At 48.7% G+C, this 17,687-nt stretch overlaps 6 protein-coding genes across 6 annotated transcripts; 1 reads left to right on the forward strand and 5 right to left on the reverse strand.

The window, feature by feature from the left end:
• Nucleotides 1-28: 28 nt before the first annotated feature.
• PtrM4_003780 (uncharacterized protein) lies at nucleotides 29-466 on the forward strand (the record flags this gene model as incomplete). Its single annotated transcript, XM_066102682.1, has 1 exon — nucleotides 29-466. One exon carries the CDS (start codon nucleotides 29-31, stop codon nucleotides 464-466), a length of 438 nt encoding a protein of 145 aa, XP_065964884.1.
• Nucleotides 467-797: 331 nt separating this feature from the next.
• On the reverse strand, nucleotides 798-2,820 carry PtrM4_003790 (uncharacterized protein; the record flags this gene model as incomplete). Its single annotated transcript, XM_066102683.1, has 2 exons — nucleotides 798-1,313; nucleotides 1,378-2,820. The coding sequence occupies 2 exons, from the start codon at nucleotides 2,818-2,820 to the stop codon at nucleotides 798-800; spliced, it is 1,959 nt and encodes a 652-aa protein (XP_065964885.1).
• A 2,562-nt stretch (nucleotides 2,821-5,382) lies between these two features.
• PtrM4_003800 (uncharacterized protein) lies at nucleotides 5,383-5,682 on the reverse strand (the record flags this gene model as incomplete). Its single annotated transcript, XM_066102684.1, has 1 exon — nucleotides 5,383-5,682. One exon carries the CDS (start codon nucleotides 5,680-5,682, stop codon nucleotides 5,383-5,385), a length of 300 nt encoding a protein of 99 aa, XP_065964886.1.
• Nucleotides 5,683-8,154: 2,472 nt separating this feature from the next.
• Nucleotides 8,155-8,553, reverse strand: PtrM4_003810 (uncharacterized protein; the record flags this gene model as incomplete). The annotated part of the gene is made up of 1 exon (XM_066102685.1): nucleotides 8,155-8,553. The coding sequence occupies one exon, from the start codon at nucleotides 8,551-8,553 to the stop codon at nucleotides 8,155-8,157; it is 399 nt and encodes a 132-aa protein (XP_065964887.1).
• A 795-nt stretch (nucleotides 8,554-9,348) lies between these two features.
• PtrM4_003820 (uncharacterized protein) lies at nucleotides 9,349-10,266 on the reverse strand (the record flags this gene model as incomplete). Its single annotated transcript, XM_066102686.1, has 2 exons — nucleotides 9,349-10,032; nucleotides 10,072-10,266. 2 exons carry the CDS (start codon nucleotides 10,264-10,266, stop codon nucleotides 9,349-9,351), a joined length of 879 nt encoding a protein of 292 aa, XP_065964888.1.
• Nucleotides 10,267-10,784: 518 nt separating this feature from the next.
• Nucleotides 10,785-17,668, reverse strand: PtrM4_003830 (uncharacterized protein; the record flags this gene model as incomplete). Its single annotated transcript, XM_066102687.1, has 3 exons — nucleotides 10,785-12,909; nucleotides 13,035-14,892; nucleotides 15,031-17,668. The coding sequence occupies 3 exons, from the start codon at nucleotides 17,666-17,668 to the stop codon at nucleotides 10,785-10,787; spliced, it is 6,621 nt and encodes a 2,206-aa protein (XP_065964889.1).
• Between the last annotated feature and the right edge of the window lie 19 nt (nucleotides 17,669-17,687).

The following is a 17,687-nucleotide window of genomic DNA, read 5'->3' on the forward strand; positions in this document are numbered from 1 at the left end:
CATACAATCGAGCTGGGTTGACGATTTGATGGCCGAACAACACCAGGTTTTCATCGCCAACTCGCCAACAGGATGGACTAATAACGAGCTAGGTCTTGCCTGGCTCCAGCAGGTCTTCAATCGCTATACAGCAGCCAAAGCAAGGCGACGATGGCGATTACTCATCTTTGACGGCCACGGCAGCCACCTTACAGCCGAATTCATCGATTTCTGCGACGCTAATCGCATCCTGCTAGTCATATATCCTCCCCATTCAACCCACAGCCTCCAGCCGCTCGACGTCGTTTTGTTCTCGCCGCTCTCGCGTAACTATACCTCCGAACTCAATCGCAACCTCCAGCGATCACAAGGCATCATGAGAGTCACAAAACGCGACTTCTACAGCAACTTCTGGCCGGCTTGGAGCTCTACGATGAGCCGCGATAGCATTTTGCAGACTTTCGCGCTACAGGCGTGTGGCCGATAGAGGCAGACGCTGTGCTAAAACGCTTCAACAACCACCCACAACAAGACGATACAGACTAAGAAATCGGAGAGCAAGGTGATGGCGATAGCTGGAACCAGCTGCGAAAAGTGTTTGAAGCTGCGGTCGCTAATAAGGCAAAAGTTGAAGCCAAACAGCTATCGCAAAGCCTACACTCGCTAACGTGTCCGTGCGCGTGATGCGCGGATTCGCGTGATGCGCGGGGAACACCATATCCACTACTTCAAAAATGAAGCTATTAAGCCACGTATATAAGCTGTTATTATACGAATTTATAGAGGGGGAGTAATTAGATGCTTGCGATCAACTTGTACTATCTATATTTTGATGGGAGGTTGACGTTGCGGCCACGTGATGTGAGCTTTGATGGAGGAGCTGGAGGCTCTTCTTGAACTTGAGCACCAGCGCGAGCAGCCTCAACGCGTTTTTGACGCTTGTTGTTCGATGAGGTAGCTGCTGAAGCTCTCCTCTTTCCCTTTTGGGGTAGTTGTATAGCTTTAGCAGCGTCTCTCTCCTCCTTCTGGCGCGCGCGTTCAGCTGCTTTCTCAGCTCGCTCAAGCTCCCTCATCTCCTTGAGTCTCTGCCTCTCCACACGCCTCTCCTCGAGCTCATCTTGACGCTGCAGTCGAGCCTCCTCGCGCTGCTTCTTGGACCGTGCTTTTTGGAGTTTCTCCTCCGTCTCATCTCGCTCCCGTACTGCTTCTCTAGCTCGAGCCTCACGCAGCTTGCGAGGAGACCAGAAGACAGAGCCACCGTGATACTCCTGGCGCTGTTGAAGGTCAAGAGCTTTGCCCTTCTTCCTGTGCTTCTTTTTATGTTGAAGAGCCTCCTTTACAGAGATGTCAACAAGCAAGTCAAGCTGGCTTGATTCTTATCGATTGCAGATCACAGACAATATAGAGGCTCGTGCACAGTGGCACGTCCCAGAGAATGGTCTGTGATCTGCAATCGATAAGAATCAAGCCAGCTTGACTTGCTTGTTGACATCTCTGCTCCTTTAAGCCCTCGTTCTCATGCTTTAAAAGCTCATACTGCACAGAGAGATGGTGAACGCTTGAGCGCAGCTTTCTTGCCTCATACTGATGGCTATCATTAACAGCAGCTCGTACTAGCCGATCGAGCTTTCTCCAGTCATGATCAGAGAGCCCTGACGATGAGCTTCTCTCAGCTTCTGGCGTGCTAGCAAATCTACGAAGGATAACGTTGGCATCCATCGGCCAGATCCCAGTGGCTTCGAAGGCCTTCAATATGAGGCTCTCTGTGAAGGAGGATATCCAGGCGCTCCAGAAGAGCGGGAAGAAGTCCCCTTTCTTGATTGGAATAAGGCCTTGAGCCTTATGGAGATGGTTAGTGAGCTCGTTAGAGTAGGCTTGAGAGAGTGGCTTGAACAGCACTACATCTAGCGGCTGGAGCGTATGGGTCGAATGGGGAGGAAGGATCATGAGGAGGATCCTATGGCGATCGCAGTACTTAATAAACTCCATCGTGAGGTGAGATCCATGGCCATCAAGGATGAGCAATCTCCATCTACCTGATCGTTGCTTTGTAGAGCGATCAAACACCTGCTCCAGCCAAGCTAGGCCTACGTTATCATTTGACCAGCCTGTTGGAGATGATGAGACAAAGACCTCATGTTCTCCTGCCTTGATATCTTCTACCCAACTCGATCGTATAGCTCCATTTTTAGCTGCGTAGATAAGGGCTGGAGGCAGCGAGCTCCCATCAGCGCAGCAGCAGGCCAGGACTGTCAGAAACTCGCGTGATCCATCCTGGAGAGATGCTCGAACCTCCTTCTTCTCCCATTGACGCCTGCTGAATATCCTCTTACTTCTGCCTATCAAGCCAATTAAGAAGCCCTTCTCATCCATATTGTATATATCTCGAGCCTCTAGGTGATATTCGGTGATCTTTCGATGCAGCAGCTCGAAGTAGAGTCTATACTTTGACTCAGAATCAGCCAGGTGGCGCGTACGATCCATGGCGCTGGTCCACTTTGAGATGAGATGGATCTCGTGTCGGTTGATGAAGCGAGTAACCCAGCTCTCGCTGAGCTGCTGATGGGCTACTTCTGATGAGAAATTCCTGACCATCTCTCGTGTAGGAGGAATGCCTCGCTTTGTGAGCTTTTCGATATATCTCACAAGCTCTAGCTCTTGTTGTGGGTTGAGTTTCTGCTGGTTGAAGTTCTTGTCTCTTTCTGAGCTTGTCTGGCCCTGGTGCCTTCGGGTCAACGTAGATCTCACAACACCATGCTTAGCAGCAATTTTAGTATACGAGAACTGTTCTCCTGGCTCTAGATTTTCAATATCTTCAATCGCAGCTTGAATTGGGTCCATATTGGTGGAGTTAACGTGTGTTGAAGGTGAAGGGGTTTGACGTGTTTTGGTGTTCCCCGCGCATCACGCGAATCCGCGCATCACGCGCACGGACACGTTACAGGTCAACAACGAGTTACTCCGCGTCGAAAATAGAGACCTACGAGACGAGCTCAACACCAAAAACAAGCGGCCAACGAGATCTACAACTCTAGCTACACAAGACAGTAACAAGGCCAACGGCGGCGCGGTTTTCTTAAGTCCTAGAAAGCTCCGCGAAGCCCGCGATCGCGAGGCTACAAAACGCGATAAAGCCGAACAACTACAACTCCAAAAATCTCACGATAGAGACCTTAAGGCCGTGGCAACGTCATACAAAAAGCAGCAATCAGATCTCACAAAGGCTACTCGATTGCGCGCAAAAGAGGAGCGAGATCAGGCCAAAAAACAGCGGGCTGCAGAGCTAGCTGAGCGCCGGGCACTCAAAAAGCAGCAACGCGACGCTGCAACCACACAAAAATCTCGCGATAGAGGCAACAGCAGTAAGCGAAAAGCCTCACACAAATCCAATCAAAATCTAGCAAAGCGTCGTCGTGCTGTTGCTGCTACAAGCCAGCCTGACGCTGGTCCGGCAGTTGCGTCTCCCCCACCCAAAATCAGCGCGCGCGGCCGCAAAATCAAGACACCAGCGAGATACAAATAGCTCAAATGAAGCGCAATAGTCTACAGATCAATACACCAAGTTTTCTCGCGATAATCACTCTTGTACGTGGCTCTACAGCCTCATTTTTCTATAGTCCAAAATACTAATATGCATAGGGCGGGCGGCACGCGAACATGGGCATTACAGTACCGTGGGTGACGGCCCAACGAGCCGGACGGCCCACCGAGCCACCCGAACACCAAAACCAGCACCTCAACATGAGCCTATTAAACTACGTACAATAGCTATAACTATAAGATTTTTCAGAGTTTAGTTCTAAACGTCTTGATTGATATATATAGCTATAGAAATCGCACTGGAGTTCTGATCGCGCGCCCGCCGCGCGAGGTTGAGGCTGGAGGAGCTGTAGGAGGCTTATGAGGCTGCGCACTGCTTCGAGGCTGCGCAGCTGCTCTTTTTTTTGAAGCTGCCTTAATAGGAGCCTTGAAGCTCCTCCTTTTACTCTTTTGAGCAGCTTTTTGAGCTTGCTGAAGTCGTTGTTGAGTCTTACGAGCTGCCTGCCGTGAGGCTCGATCAGCAGCCTCACGAGCCTTCTCCTCCTGCCTTATTATTTGAGCTGTTGCCCTTGCTGCACGCTTCTGTTAAGCTGCCTGAAGCTTCTCCTGCTTCTTTAATTCACGTAGGCGAGCTGCCTCAGCTCTCTAGTGTTGTAGTTGCTCTTCTTCGAGCCCTTGTTAGAGCTGGCGATCACGTGCCTCCTTCACCTTCCTTGGAGACCAGAATACAGCCCCACCGTGATAGTCCTCGCCTGCCTCTAGAGGGAGAGCCTTGCCTCGCTTTCTACGCTGCCTCTCATTAACAAGAGCCTGCATAAGGCCTTGAGCCTCGTGTGTGAGAAGGCTTTTCTGAACTAAGATAGAGTGGAAAGCTTGGCTGAGCTTTTGAGCTCGTGGATCATTCCTATCACCTACTACCTGGCGTAGAAGGCGTTCAGTTTTCCGCTAGTCAGAGGCACTTAAGGCTGAGGAGTCGCTATCACTTAATTAGCCTAATTGAGCTGGCTGGTTGAATCGTTTGAGTATTACCTCTAGGTTGAGAGGTGAGACGCTAGTTGCCTCAAAGGCCTTAAGTATAGTCTCTTTCTTGAACGAGGCCTCCTAGGCAGCTATAAACATCGGATAGAAGTCTCTTTTGCTCATAGATGTGAGCCCTTGACACCTCTCCATAAACGCAGCTACCTGGTTTGAGTAGGCTGATGAGAATGGCTTAAACATGACGACGTCAAGCGGCTGGAGGGTATGAGTTGAATGAGGAGGGTATACTGCAAGGAGGATTCTATTCCGATCGCAGTACTCGATAAAATCCATCGTGAGATGAGATCCATGGCCATCAAGGATGAGTAATCGATAGCTCCGCCCTGCCTTCTCCTTCGTAGATCGATTAAACACTTGTTTGAGCCAGGATAGTCCTATATCGTTGTTCGTCCAGCCAGAAGGTGAGGAGGATATATATACTCGATCCTCCGGCCTTAGAGCTTGTAGCTAGGTGTCCTGTATTGAGCCTAAGGCTGATTGATATATTAGCGCAGGCGCAAGGGCTGATCTATCAGCGCATATGCAGGCTAGCAGCGTTATCTATTCCCGATTACCATCCTAGATATGAGCCTTGATCCTCCCCTCCTCATATAGCCTCCTGCTGAACACCCGCTTTGAGCGAGTAAGTATCCCTAGCATGCAGCCTTTCTCATCCATATTGTATGTATTGCCAGCCTTAACGTTATATTTGCTTATTTTCTCGCACAGGAGGCTGAAATAGAAGGTATACTTTAATATAGAATCAGCCTGGTGGCGCGCGCGATCGATTCCAGTCGTCCAGCGTGAGATGAGATCAACCTGGTGTCGCTCGATATATCGATCAACCTAGTGTACGCCAAGCTCCTTCTTCGCAATATCTGAGGCAAATCGTCGTATCATAGGCCGTGTAGGAGGTAGACCTTGCCTTGTAAGGCGCTCGATACAGCGTAGAAGCTCCTGCTCTTGCTGTGGGTGAAGAGCTTGCTGGTTTTCCTGGCGGATTGCGCGTGAGGATGAAATGCCTTGATGCCTTCGCGCGAGCGTTGTACGGTTACAGCAATACTTTGCTGCAATTTTGCGATAGCTGAACTGTTCTCCTGATTGTAGCGATTCGATAGCTGCAAGCGCAGCCTCAATTGAGCTCATGTTGACAGAGTTATCGCGTGTTGAAGTTTAGTTGATGTTTTGGTGGGGTGGCTCGTTGGGCCGTCCGGCTCGTTGGGCCGTCACCCACGGTAGCGGGTCAGTCAACGCCCCGGGTCAGTCAACGCCCCACCCACAACACAACAGCTTCATGAGTATTGCAGCTGTAACGCCTCAACAAAACGTGATAAAATTGCGCAAAAGTAGATTTATACTACATAATAGCCTGCGAAGACTTTGCGCTAGTCTAAATCTTTTTTTGGGCGGCGGATTACCCGCCCTTTAGAGGTTTTTGGTGGAACTAGCTGTGCAACTACCTGGGCTCCCACAGAAGCTGTACCACCCCCAACACGTTTCTGACGCTTTGTAGCTGGCTTATAAGGTTTTAAAGCTTTGCGCTTACCCTTTTAGGGCAATTGTATAGCTTTTTAAGCGTCGCGGAGTCTCTTCTTAAGGTCTCTTTTAGCTTTCTCTGCAGCCTTCCGCTTTCTAGTCTCCTCCTAACCCTTCTCCCGCTTAACACGCTTTACAGCTTTAAGTTAAAGCTTATAATCGCGAGCTGTCTTCTTAATCTTGGCTTGCTCGGCTTTTTAAAGCTTTTTAAGCTCCTATTATTGTTGTTGTGATGCCTAACAATCGCGAGCTCGTTGTTGTGAAGGTCGTCCGAAGATGATCTTGGGTTGGTTCTCGGGGATAGAGTGATGCGATGGACACGAGGGTGTATAGCACGATTGGTAGATCGATGTAATATACGGGGAGTTGAGAATCAAGTACTAATCCTTAGATTTCGAAGTTGAACACAATGAACCGTAAGGGCTCATTGCCTATTGTTATATACTAACGAATGTCCTATGTCCTATACGTCCTACGTTGTCCTACACTGTCCCATGCGTGGGACCTCGTGGTACATCGTGGGATTCCTTGGGACACACGTGACATGTCCCATGGTGGCGTTCCGCCAAGCTTTGTGGGATGCGGGGCAGGCTTACGTCATTGGTCTTTGTACACCTTTGTACGCCTTTGTCTAAGAAGGGATTCCGACAAGGTCTCTATCCTTCTGCCCTTTATATCTTGCACTGTGTCCTCTCCTTAGGTTCGTAACACTATCCTCCCTCTCCTAATCTCATGTCCTCATGAGCTGACGTGTCATGGTTTCCAGAAGTACCGCCCATCGTTATACCTTTAGTGACCGAATTAACCTAGTCGGTATAATCGCGATAGTGTCTTATTAATATTGTGCGAAGCGGGGGCTCGAGTGTTAGATGTCGTCGTTAAAGAAAGAATGTAGAAATTGTTATCGCAACGGTGTGAAGTCGTGCGTTCCTGTAGAAGTTCCTGTCCCGAACTTTAAAAAGTTAGATAAGGAGATAGCGCGTCTTGAACAACAAGAGGCCGAAGCGGATGCTGTAGAGTCTGCGGCATTAGATGCTTTGATAGCTGCGCGTGCGAAGAAGGATCGTCTTCGTAAGCAGCGTAAGCAGTTAAAGCGTCGTGAGCAAGAATAGGTTGATAAGTCGGGAAAGTTTATTGAGGATATCGAGGCGTTAGAAGCGGTCGAGGCGTTGAATTGAGAGGTAGCGCATCTAGAAGACAGTCTTATGCCTGGTACTTTGGCATTGGATTGGGGCGTCTTCATGCCTACTTTCTCTAGGGATAATTCCGAGTTCGCCGGTCTTAATTACGGCGGTACTGCGCAAGTAGCTAGCAGCAGTTTGTAAGGTTTGTGTCTGGTTCCTAAGTGTTCTCGCTGTCTAGGTATCCTAACCATTTAACTAGGTATTCTGTGCCGTTGTCCACAACTCTGTGTGTGACAATGTTCTCGACTTCAAATTTGTTTTCTTCTTCTGTTTCGTAGTGGAAGGTTTTCTGTAATGGCGTATCTAGGTGTGCTAGTTCTAAGAGGCTTACGTGGAATCTGGGATGTATTCTAGCGTCTAGTAGAAGGTCGAGTGTGTACGTAACTAGTCCTTTTCGGTTGAGGATCAAAAATGGTCCGACTTTGACGTTGTTAAGTCCTTTGCTTGGTCGCTTTGTGCGAAGATTCTTCGTGCGTAGATAAACTTTATCCCCCCTCTTTAGCTAAGGTGCTATTTTTCGTTTCTTATTAATATATAAAATGCTTTAACGTTGTGCTGTCTCGGGTTTGCTCTGTAGCAACTCATGTACTGCCTTCAGCTCCTCGGCTGTGGCGATGGCTGCTTCTGTTTTCTGGCTCGGAAGTGTGCGTGTAAAGAGATTTGGGTGTCTCCCGTGGTTTGCATAGAACGGAGTCTGTCCTGTAGACTCTAAAAGCTTGTTATTGTATGCCATTTGTGGTATAGGCAGAAGCGAAACCTAGTTGGTTTGCTGATGATTGACGTATATCCTGAGATATGCTTTTATGGTTCTGTTCGTTCTTTCTGTCTGTCCGTCTATCTGCGGATGAAACGCTGTTGATAGCTTGCGTTTTGTACCGATCGCGGCCAAAAGTGTCGTCTAAAAGTTTGAAGTGAAGAGCTTGTCTCTGTCGCTTATGATTAACTTTGGTATGCCGTGATGTCTGATAATTCGATCGTTAATGATGTGAGCTAGGTGTACTGCCGTGAAATCGTTTCTGAACGGGATGTACTCTGCTTGTTTTGTGAATCGATCGATTACAACGAGTATTGCGTTGTATCCTATGTTTGTCGCTGGGTCTTTTAAGACTAGTAAACCTGTGATAAAGTCTATAGAGATGTCTGCCCAAGGTTCTGTGGGTAGCTCTAATGCTTGCATCTCGCCGTAAGGTGCGTGTGTGTCGTGTTTGTTCTTCTGACATTCTGCACATTTTGTGATGAATAAGGTAACCTTTTCCTTTATTCCTGGGAACTCGTAGTTGCGTCTAATAAGTTCCATTGTTCTGGTAATGCCTGGGTGACCGTGTACAGGGTCGTCGTGGTGTTGCTAAATAATTGCTTCCTGCAATTCTTCCGGTACATTGTTTCCGATGTGGAGGATGGCGTTCAGCGTTTTTGCTGGTCCTAGCGATCCGTCTTCGTTAACCCTGAGTATCGCGGTGTCGATGACTTCCTTGGTGCCTGCGATATCTGGTCTACGGCTGAGAGCGTCTGCTCTACCGTTTTCTTTTCCTGGTGTGTACACAATCTTGAACTTGTATTATCCTAGTAGTTCTGACCATCTTACTTGTCTGCGGTTAAGTACTTTAGTAGTCGTAAAGTTCACTAGATTTTTGTGATCTGTGTATATCGTAAGTTCTGAGCAGCTTTCTGCGTATACTCTCTAGTGTTGTAAGCATGCGACAATAGCTAGTAGCTCCTTGTCGTGAACGTCGTATCGTTCTTCTAGTCCTGAGAATTTGCGAGAGTAGTAGGCGATAGGGTGCTATTTGCCTTCGTGCAATTGACTTGCGCATCCGCCTAGCGCGAGATCCGATGCGTCGGTCTTAAAGCGTAATAGGTGTCCTGCTTGGAATATTCGAAAACATGGTGGTTCTGTGCTTGCTTTCTTAAGCGTTTGGAATGCGTTCTCTGCTTCCTTACTCCACTTAAAGAGTACGTCCTTTCTTGTGAGTTTTGTTAAAGGGATAGCGATGTTTAAGAAGTCCTTAATGAACTGTTGGTTGAAGTTCAAGAATCCTAAGAAGGACTATATCTGTACAACTGTTGTCGGTGTTGGCCAATCCTTAATAACCTAAATCTTTTCTTCGCTCATTTGTACTCCGTCCGCTCCTACTACATAGCCTAAGAAGTTGACCTTAGTCTTGTGAAATTCACACTTCTCTAGTTTGAGTCGGAGGTTGAACTGCTCAAGGGCCCTTAGTACCGTCTTGACATGTTCAACATAGTCCTCTAAAGTCTCGGAGTAGACGAGAATGTCGTCTAGATAAGCTATAACAAAGATGTCTAGATGTGCTCTTAACACATTGTTAATGAGTTCCTGGAACGTTGCTAGGGCGTTCGTGAGCCCAAACGGCATAACTGTGTATTCGTAGTGTCCGTATCTTAATCGGAACGCCGTTTTCCACTCTTCACCTTTCGCTATGCGAATTAGGTGGTATCCATCTCGAAGATCTAATGCTGTAAAGACCTCTGCGCGAGATAATCGATCCCGTAATTCTGTAATATTCGGTAGGGGGTATCGATTCTTGATTGTGATGTCGTTGAGCTTGCGATAGTCTACACATAGTCGTAGTTTTCCGTCTTTCTTCGGGACAAACATGATTAGATATCCTGCTAGTGACTTCAATGGTCGGATATATTTCTTTGCTAGACTTGTCTTAATGTAGTCGCGTAACGTGCTTAATTCTTTTTCCGATAGTCCGTATATTGGGCCGAAAGTCGGTTTCTTTCCTTCCTGTAAGACAATCTTGTGGTCCTAGGGTTAGTGTTTTGGCAATGCTTGTTCATCTGCCACTTCCCGGAATAGATGTTCGAATTCTTTGTATTCTGCGGGGATCTTAGGAGTTGCGCGTTTCTCCAAAACTCTAGTCTGTCGACCTGGTGGCTCCGTTCCGGCGTCTGCTGAGTCGGACCCTTGTTTCTTAAGGCCGTCCTTTGTCGAGGCTCGCTTTTTCTTTGCGATGTTATTCAGTTTCCTCTTATCTACCATCGTACTCTGACAATGCGTAGGCTGGCTTGTGGTTGCGTCCGTTCCACAGCACTCAAATGAGAACATCTTCGACTTCTAGTCGATCCGTGGGTTGTGTTCTCGTAACCATGGAAGTCCTAATATCGCAGTAGACAAGACGTCAACAACTGCATATGAGAACTGCGTTGATTGTCCTACGGAGTAGATACACAAGGTTATATACATAGACTCCGCAACAATCAATTCAATCCGGTCACTCTCCTAGACCCACTTACCTATCTAGGTAGGGCTTAAACTCCTATAGGTAACTACTAGGCTTAAAGCGGTAATCAATCAATCCAATCTGAACCTTCTAGGACCCACTTAATTGATTGTTGCGGACTGTGTATATACATGAGATGTGCGTAAGCACATGACGGCAAAGGAGTGAAAGTGAAGGTTGTAGAACATTCGGCCAAGAAGCATCGGGCCGATTCCAAGAAGGGTAGTCCTGAATGGCAACACACCCCCCCAGCTTGAATGAACAGTGAAAGCTGAAATTAATCATGTATCTCTAAGAGAGACTCGTTGTTGATGTCCTTTATGGTGGTGATTAAGCGATCTGAGACGTCTTCAAGACCAAGCTGCTTGATGAACTGGGCGTGCTTCTGTCGAGGTAGTACCTTTGTCAGTCCATCGGCGGGCATGTAGGCAGTCGGCTTCCAGTCTACATGGATTCTTCCAGCCTCTACCTCTTGTCGTAGCCACAGCTGATGAATGTCCACGTGTTTTAGCTTTGTTTGAAGCTTCTCTTCAGCCTTTGTGACTATGCCAACAGTCTGTTGATTGTCGCACCAGATCTTCGAGACTATATCTGGATTAAATCGAATTTCGCGGAACAGCCTGTTCCACCATTCCATTTCTCCGCCAGCTCGGGACAGAGCTAGAAGTTCTGCTTCTGTTGTGGACTTTGTAACAGTCTTCTGGATAGCAGCCTTCCAGTCAACAGGCAGGCCGTATAGCTTGAACAAGTATCCTTCAGAGCTTCTTCTCGTGTCAGGTTCGTCCGCATAGGCAGCATCAGATGCGCCATAAAATATTGGTTCAACCGTGTCTGTATACTTGTCCGCGTTCTCTACGGGGATTACGAACAGGTCTTTCTCATTTTGAGTTCCTGAGGCCTTGAGCGCCAGATTTCTCTTGCCAATAAGATAACGCCAGCAATGGATTGCTGCGTATAAATGCTTTTGGCCAGGGTTTGCAAGATGTCGGGCCAGTACTGAGTGCGCTCGTGCGACATCAGGTCGTGTAAACGTGGCAATGTAAGCCAGTGATCCAACTAGTTGTTGATAGATTTTTGTGCGCTTAGAGTTTGGTTCTTCCGTTGACGGTGGTAGTACGTTCTCCTTCATCGGAAAATCGGGGTATCCCTTGTCGCTTGTTAGGTTGAACTTGCTTGCAACCTTGTTAATAAAGGAGTCTTGAATTAACCAAATGCTCTTCGAAGGTCGATCGCGTATCACACGAATCCCAAGGAACCAACTTAATTTGCCAAGTATTCGGAGATCGTAGATTTGTAGCAAGCGCTTTTCGAATTCCTCCTTGTAACTTGTCTTTGAAGGATGCACTAGGACCACAATATCGTCGACGTAAAAGAAAACGATCAGATCGTTGTTAGCAAACAAGCAAGGAACTCCAGGAACTGCTTTTAACCCCAGCTTCTTTAGGGTCTTCTGAAGTTCTGCATACCAAAGCAATGGAGCTTCCTTAAGACCGTACAATGCTCGACGAATTAGGAGTAGTTCTCCATACTGTTTTGCAAAGCCTTCAGGTGTATAACAGAAAAGCTTTCTGTTTACTCGTGCGTTTAGAAACGCGTTTAGTGCATCGTACTGAAACATTAAGAGGTCGAACGCAGCAGCTAGCGCGATTAATCCTCGAAAGACTCGGGCAGCCAGCGTGGCCGCGTAGGTGTCTCCCCATTCTGCTTGAAGATCTCCGCGTACGACAAGTCGAGCCTTGAACTTATACAAGTATCCATCTTGATCGAACTTGTATGTGTACACCCACATTAGGGGTAAAACCTCAGCATCAGCAGTTGATGAGGTTGCAGGTGTTTGAGCAAAGCAACCTTTCTTCCAACAGTTGTCAAATTCGACATTCATTGCCTTCTGAAACTCATTGGCAAATGGGTGCGTAGCAACGTCTCGATAGCGTTTTGGAGGTGGTGGCAGCTGATCTCTATAGAGTCGAACTTTCGGTAATTCTCCGAACAGTTTCGTCGTTTCTGGTTGACTGATTGCGGCCAAAAATGTACTATAGTAGGTCATATTCGTACTCAGGTGATTATGATCAGAGTAGTTGGCTCGGTGTCGTCTTCGGTGTCCTTCAATCACATTCTCTTGACTGCCAACCTCTGGATTCAAACGTCTTGGAGCGTTGTTCTGGTATCGGTCTGGCACGTAGTCTTGGTATTGATCTCCCCAACCGCCTGGTACGTTTTGTCGACGGGAAACCATTGATTCTGGTGTTGTAGGGCTATCATCGGGATGTCTGACCCTAATCGTAGATTCTGGTGTTGCAGAATTATCGAATTCCTTGTCTAGATTCCCTAGTTCGAACTTGTAACGGTGTGAGGAGAGGAGGAGGACTGCGTTGCATTGTGTAGCTATGGAGGAACTGCAGCTATATAGGTGTGTGTGATGAGAAAGTGTGGTAGCGATGGCCGTACCCAACTCTCACCCAAGTCGGTCTTGGCAAGTCCCAAACCGTTACACTCCCCCCCAGCTGCCGTGATCAACAAAGCTGACTAGTGCCAGTGCCATAGCTCGGTTGGTTCTGGTGTGTTTACATGAGTAGTAAGAAGCTGGCGAACATTTTCAAGCCCTAGCTGTCTCACAAACTCGGCGTGTTTCTGCCTTACGAGGGACTTTGTGAGTCCATCTGCAGGCATCTCTGCTGTAGGGCACCACTCTACACAGAGCCTTCCTTCCTGTACCTCCTGTCTTACCCACATTTGATGGGTGTCTACATGTCTTAGCTTCGTGTGAAGCCGTTCGTCTTCTTTCTTAACGATCCCGACCGTCTGCTCGTTGTCGCAGTAGATCGTTGGTTGAATCTCCGGGTCGAACTTGATATGCTGGAAGACCCGGGTCCACCATTCCATCTCCCCTCCGGTTGCTGATAGAGCTATCAGCTCAGCCTCAGTTGTTGACTTCGTAACAGATCTCTGGCGGGTAGCCTTCCAGTCAATAGGCATCCCATAGAGCTTGAACAAATATCCATGAGATGATTGACGACTTTCCACATCATCAGCAAACGCTGCATCAGATGCTCCATAGAAGAGAGACTTTTCCCAGACGTAGGACGAGCTCTCTGCTATCTGCTGACTAGCTCTAATCGCTAGATGTCTTGTTCCATACAGGTATCGCCAGACATGCTTTACTGCCGATACGTGCTTCTGCCCAGGGTTCTGGAGATGCCGGGCCAGTACGGAGTGGGCTCGTGCCACATCCGGTCTCGTGAACGTCGAGATATACGCCAGCGATCCAACCAGCTGCTGGTACAGCTGAGTACGCTGGTTACTCGTATCCTCGGTTGACTGGGCCAGAGAGTTCTCTACGAGCGGGACTGCTGGATATCTCCCCCCTGACTTCTGATCTAAGTCATACTTGTTGACTACCTTCTCAATAAATGAGTCCTGTGTTAGCCAGATCTTTCCTGCTGTCCAGTCTCTCAGAACTCTGATCCCAAGGAACCACTTGAGCTCTCCAAGCTTTCTCAGGTCGTATACCGCCTCCAGTCGTCTCTCAAATTCCTGATGATCATCAAGGTGATCCGGATGTACCAGTACCACGATATCATCAACATAGAAGAAGACTATCAGTCTCTCGTTGGTAAACAAGCAAGGAACGTCCTTTACTGGTTTCAGACCCAACTTAATTAGCGTCTCCTTCAGGTGCTTGTACCAGAGAAGAGGCGCGTCTTTTAGCCCATAAAGAGCTCTCTTAAGCTCGAGTATCTTGCCAAGCTCTTCTACGTACGGATCTGGAGTCTGTACGTAGACTAGCTTCTCAAGAGGTGCGTTCAAAAACGCGTTTAGCACATCATACTGATATGCTTTCAGGCCAAAGGCTGCCGTGAGAGCCATGAGGAATCTGAACACTCGTGCGGCCAGCGTGGCTGCGTACGTGTCGCCCCAGTCCTCCTGGAGGTCTCCTCTTACGACAAGCCGAGCCTTGTACTTGTACAGAAGTCCGTCTTCATTAAACTTGTACGTGAATACCCACATCAAGGGCAATCTCTGGCTATTAATCACTGTGGCTGACGTTGTCTTAAAACAGCCCTTTTCACGACAGCTCTTGAATTCTTTCGCTGCTGCCGCTTTAAATTCCTGTCCAAAAGGGTGCTTCTCTAGGTCATTCCATCTCTTTGGCGGAGGCGGAAGCTCATCCCTGTGTAGCCGTGACTTCTGTGGCTCTGTTTGCTGAAGTGCTTGGGCGAACGCAACGAAGTACGTGCCGAGCGTCTTCCTCTGCCTTTTCCCCGTCAGAACGTTCGACTCACTAACCTGACCGCTAATCTCCTCACGTCTTGGAGCGTTGTTTAATCGTCGATCTGGTGCCTCTGCTTCGGCTGGTATCTGCTCCCAGCCTCGCGGCATTTCGACTGTTTCCAGCTCGGGCTCGGGCTCGGGCTCGGGCTCGGGCTCAGGCATTGATTCTGGAGTGCTCTCAGGTGTTGGCAACGTCCGAGGCGCATCCTTGGCGTGGTCTGTTCGAGCGGCTTGCTCGGACCGGCTCGGACCACTCCAGTCTCTTTGCGCCGACTGTAGGAGCATTTCTATCTCCTGGTCGGTTTCCTCTAGTGGTTCTGGAACGTCCAGTATCGTCACCACCTCTCTCAGAGTCTGTCGATCTGGGTAGACAGGCTCAGTTCCATCATTAGACATGAAGACGACGTCTCTCGTCCTGAGGACTCGTCCCAATGCTGGCATCCATACTCGGTATATGTTCGTGGAGTCGTATCCAACTAGCTGTCCGATCAGCGCGCGAGATTCGAGCTTCTCTCCTCGCTTCAGCTTATTATTCAGCACGTAGGCTCGGGCTCCCACAACATTGAGGTGAGCTGCCGACGGCTTCTGTCCCCGTACTACCTCGTACGGAGTTTTCCATCCCAGTGATTCGACTGGTGTTCTGTTAAGCAGGTAGACTGCCACAAGACAGCACTCATTTGAGAGTTCCATTGGCAGTCTTCCATCAATTCTGACCGCTCTCGCTCGGATCACGATCATCTTCCCAGCCTGTTCTGATAGGCCGTTCTGCTCCTCTGTGTACTCAGCTCGGGGTTCCACAATAATACCGAGATCTTTAAGCACATAGAGTAACTCGCTATAGCCGCGCTCGTTGTCAAGCTTCACGACTACTACGACCGCGTCGAACTGGCGTTTGATCTTAGCTAGTAGACGCATCACTGTACGCTTAAGGGTGCCTGAGCTCTTATCTGCTAGGCAGCATGCCTCATGCCACTTACTATACGAACACACTGCATGGAGCATCCATAGATCTCCATTGTAGCAGCGCTCGTTTCTTTCTCTTAGCTGCACTAGGTCCATTCCTATTCGGTAGAACGGACGTTCAGCTAGCTCACTTTGAGCTCTCCTGCTCACAAACTTGTGAAGCTTCGTTTCAATACAAACTTGACAGTCTGTCCATGTCGGAGCAATTGCCTGCTCCTCGACACTAATCCCGATCACATGATCGTTTAAGTGCCCAACTGCTTTTCGGCTAATATGGCCGAACATCCGATGAGCCGTGTCCTGACTGACTAAGAGATCCTTCCTCGGTTCCTTTGAGGGCTTGGTATATCGAGTCGCGTACGTAGAGAGTAGATCCAGCTCAACTTTCTGGTCTTTCTCCACGTCGACAAGCCAGTGACCGTTTCTGTACTGGAGAAGACAGATTACGTTCGATGCCTTCTTCTGATACAGACAGTCTCTGCCTGAGTCGAAGTTTATGCCGAGAGATCGGCTCCGCGATAGGCCAACGACGCTCGTGAAGAAGCCAGGGATGTATGCCACCCATGTAAGCTTCATTTGTCCTTCTCCTGTCGGAGTCTTGACCTGGATAGTCGTTTCTCCCCATTCTTCGACTTGAGTGAGGGCTCCTCCAGCGTATACACAGTCTAAAGGCTCCCCTTTCTTTGTCAAGATCCAGTCGGCTCCTTTCGTATTCGTGACGTGGCAGTTCGAACCTGGATCAAGTATCCATCTCGTGAGCAGCGGTGGAGCTGACAGTCCTGTAGCTGCTGCAGTCTGCAACACCGCATTAACGTGTGGCTTATTGCGCGCTGGCTGTCCATCGTCCATACTGATCATGGAAGAGCTCTGGACCTCAGCCTGCGGCTTCGTCTTCTTCTTAAGCCCCCGCTCTGTTGCTCTTAGTGCATTAGCTATCGAATTCGACGTAGGACTGTCTCTAAGCTCTGTGAACTTATCCTGAATTGCCTTGTCTGGCTTCCAGCCCTTTGTCCGAACTGACTGGTTAACGTACGGGCAGTTATCGAATTTGTGGTTTTCCCCATCAAGACACCTTGGTGTCCATGGTCCTGTGCGTGTACGAGATCCTTGGCTATTGCCACTACTTGCTACCTCGAGCGTAGCAAAGGTTCCAAGTCCTGACGCGATTGGACGTGTACGTCGGTAGTATGATCTGAACTCCGCGATCAAATCCGCGATTAGCGGAAATTCTTCATTCTTCTGTTCCTTCTTAATAAGGTCTTGTAGCTGAGTAGCTGCCCAGCTATCGTCCAGGCCTCTAATCGACAGGATAAACTCTTCCTGCGCCCTGTTGCCAGTCGTCTCTGGCATCTTGGCCTCCGTAAGGAGTCGGGTGATCGTCACCCACTCGTCGAACCATGTATCTAAGTTTGCGGTCTTTGGTCTCGTGCAGACTGCTGTGTACCGAGCTCTAAGTTGGTGGTTCCTCTCTCCAATCGATGGACAGAGGTGCTTCTTTAGCGTTCTCAGCTGGCTATAGGCGTCTGCGCAATCGAGGATTAGGTCTAGGTGTTTGACGTCAATTGTCTGCACGATCTCTAGGCTCAGGTTTCGGAGAGCCTTCTCCTTCGTGAGCCACCTGGCCTCGTCGCGATCGAATCGTCTAGCCCATGAGTTGTACGTAGCGAGCTCTGTCGCTGTCAAGTCTGGGATATCGATCTGCTCGTCTGTAAGAGGATTTCGAAATCTCCTTACTTCGAGCTCTTTAGGTCTCTCGTCTTCTAGCATCTTCAGCCTCTCTGGCGAAAGATCTGGGTTAACGTACTCCCACAGACCATTCCGGTCTGCGGATATCTTCCTCGTGAACAGCCATTTCGACCAATCGTCTGGCTTTCGGAGGGTAACTGACGCTCTCGTCACCTGCATTTCGTGCTCTTGAGTTGCCATAACTACCTAGCTAAATATG

This window comes from Pyrenophora tritici-repentis, chromosome 1 (assembly GCF_003171515.1).
Source record: "Pyrenophora tritici-repentis strain M4 chromosome 1, whole genome shotgun sequence".
In the NCBI taxonomy this organism is placed as follows: Eukaryota; Fungi; Ascomycota; class Dothideomycetes; order Pleosporales; family Pleosporaceae; genus Pyrenophora; species Pyrenophora tritici-repentis.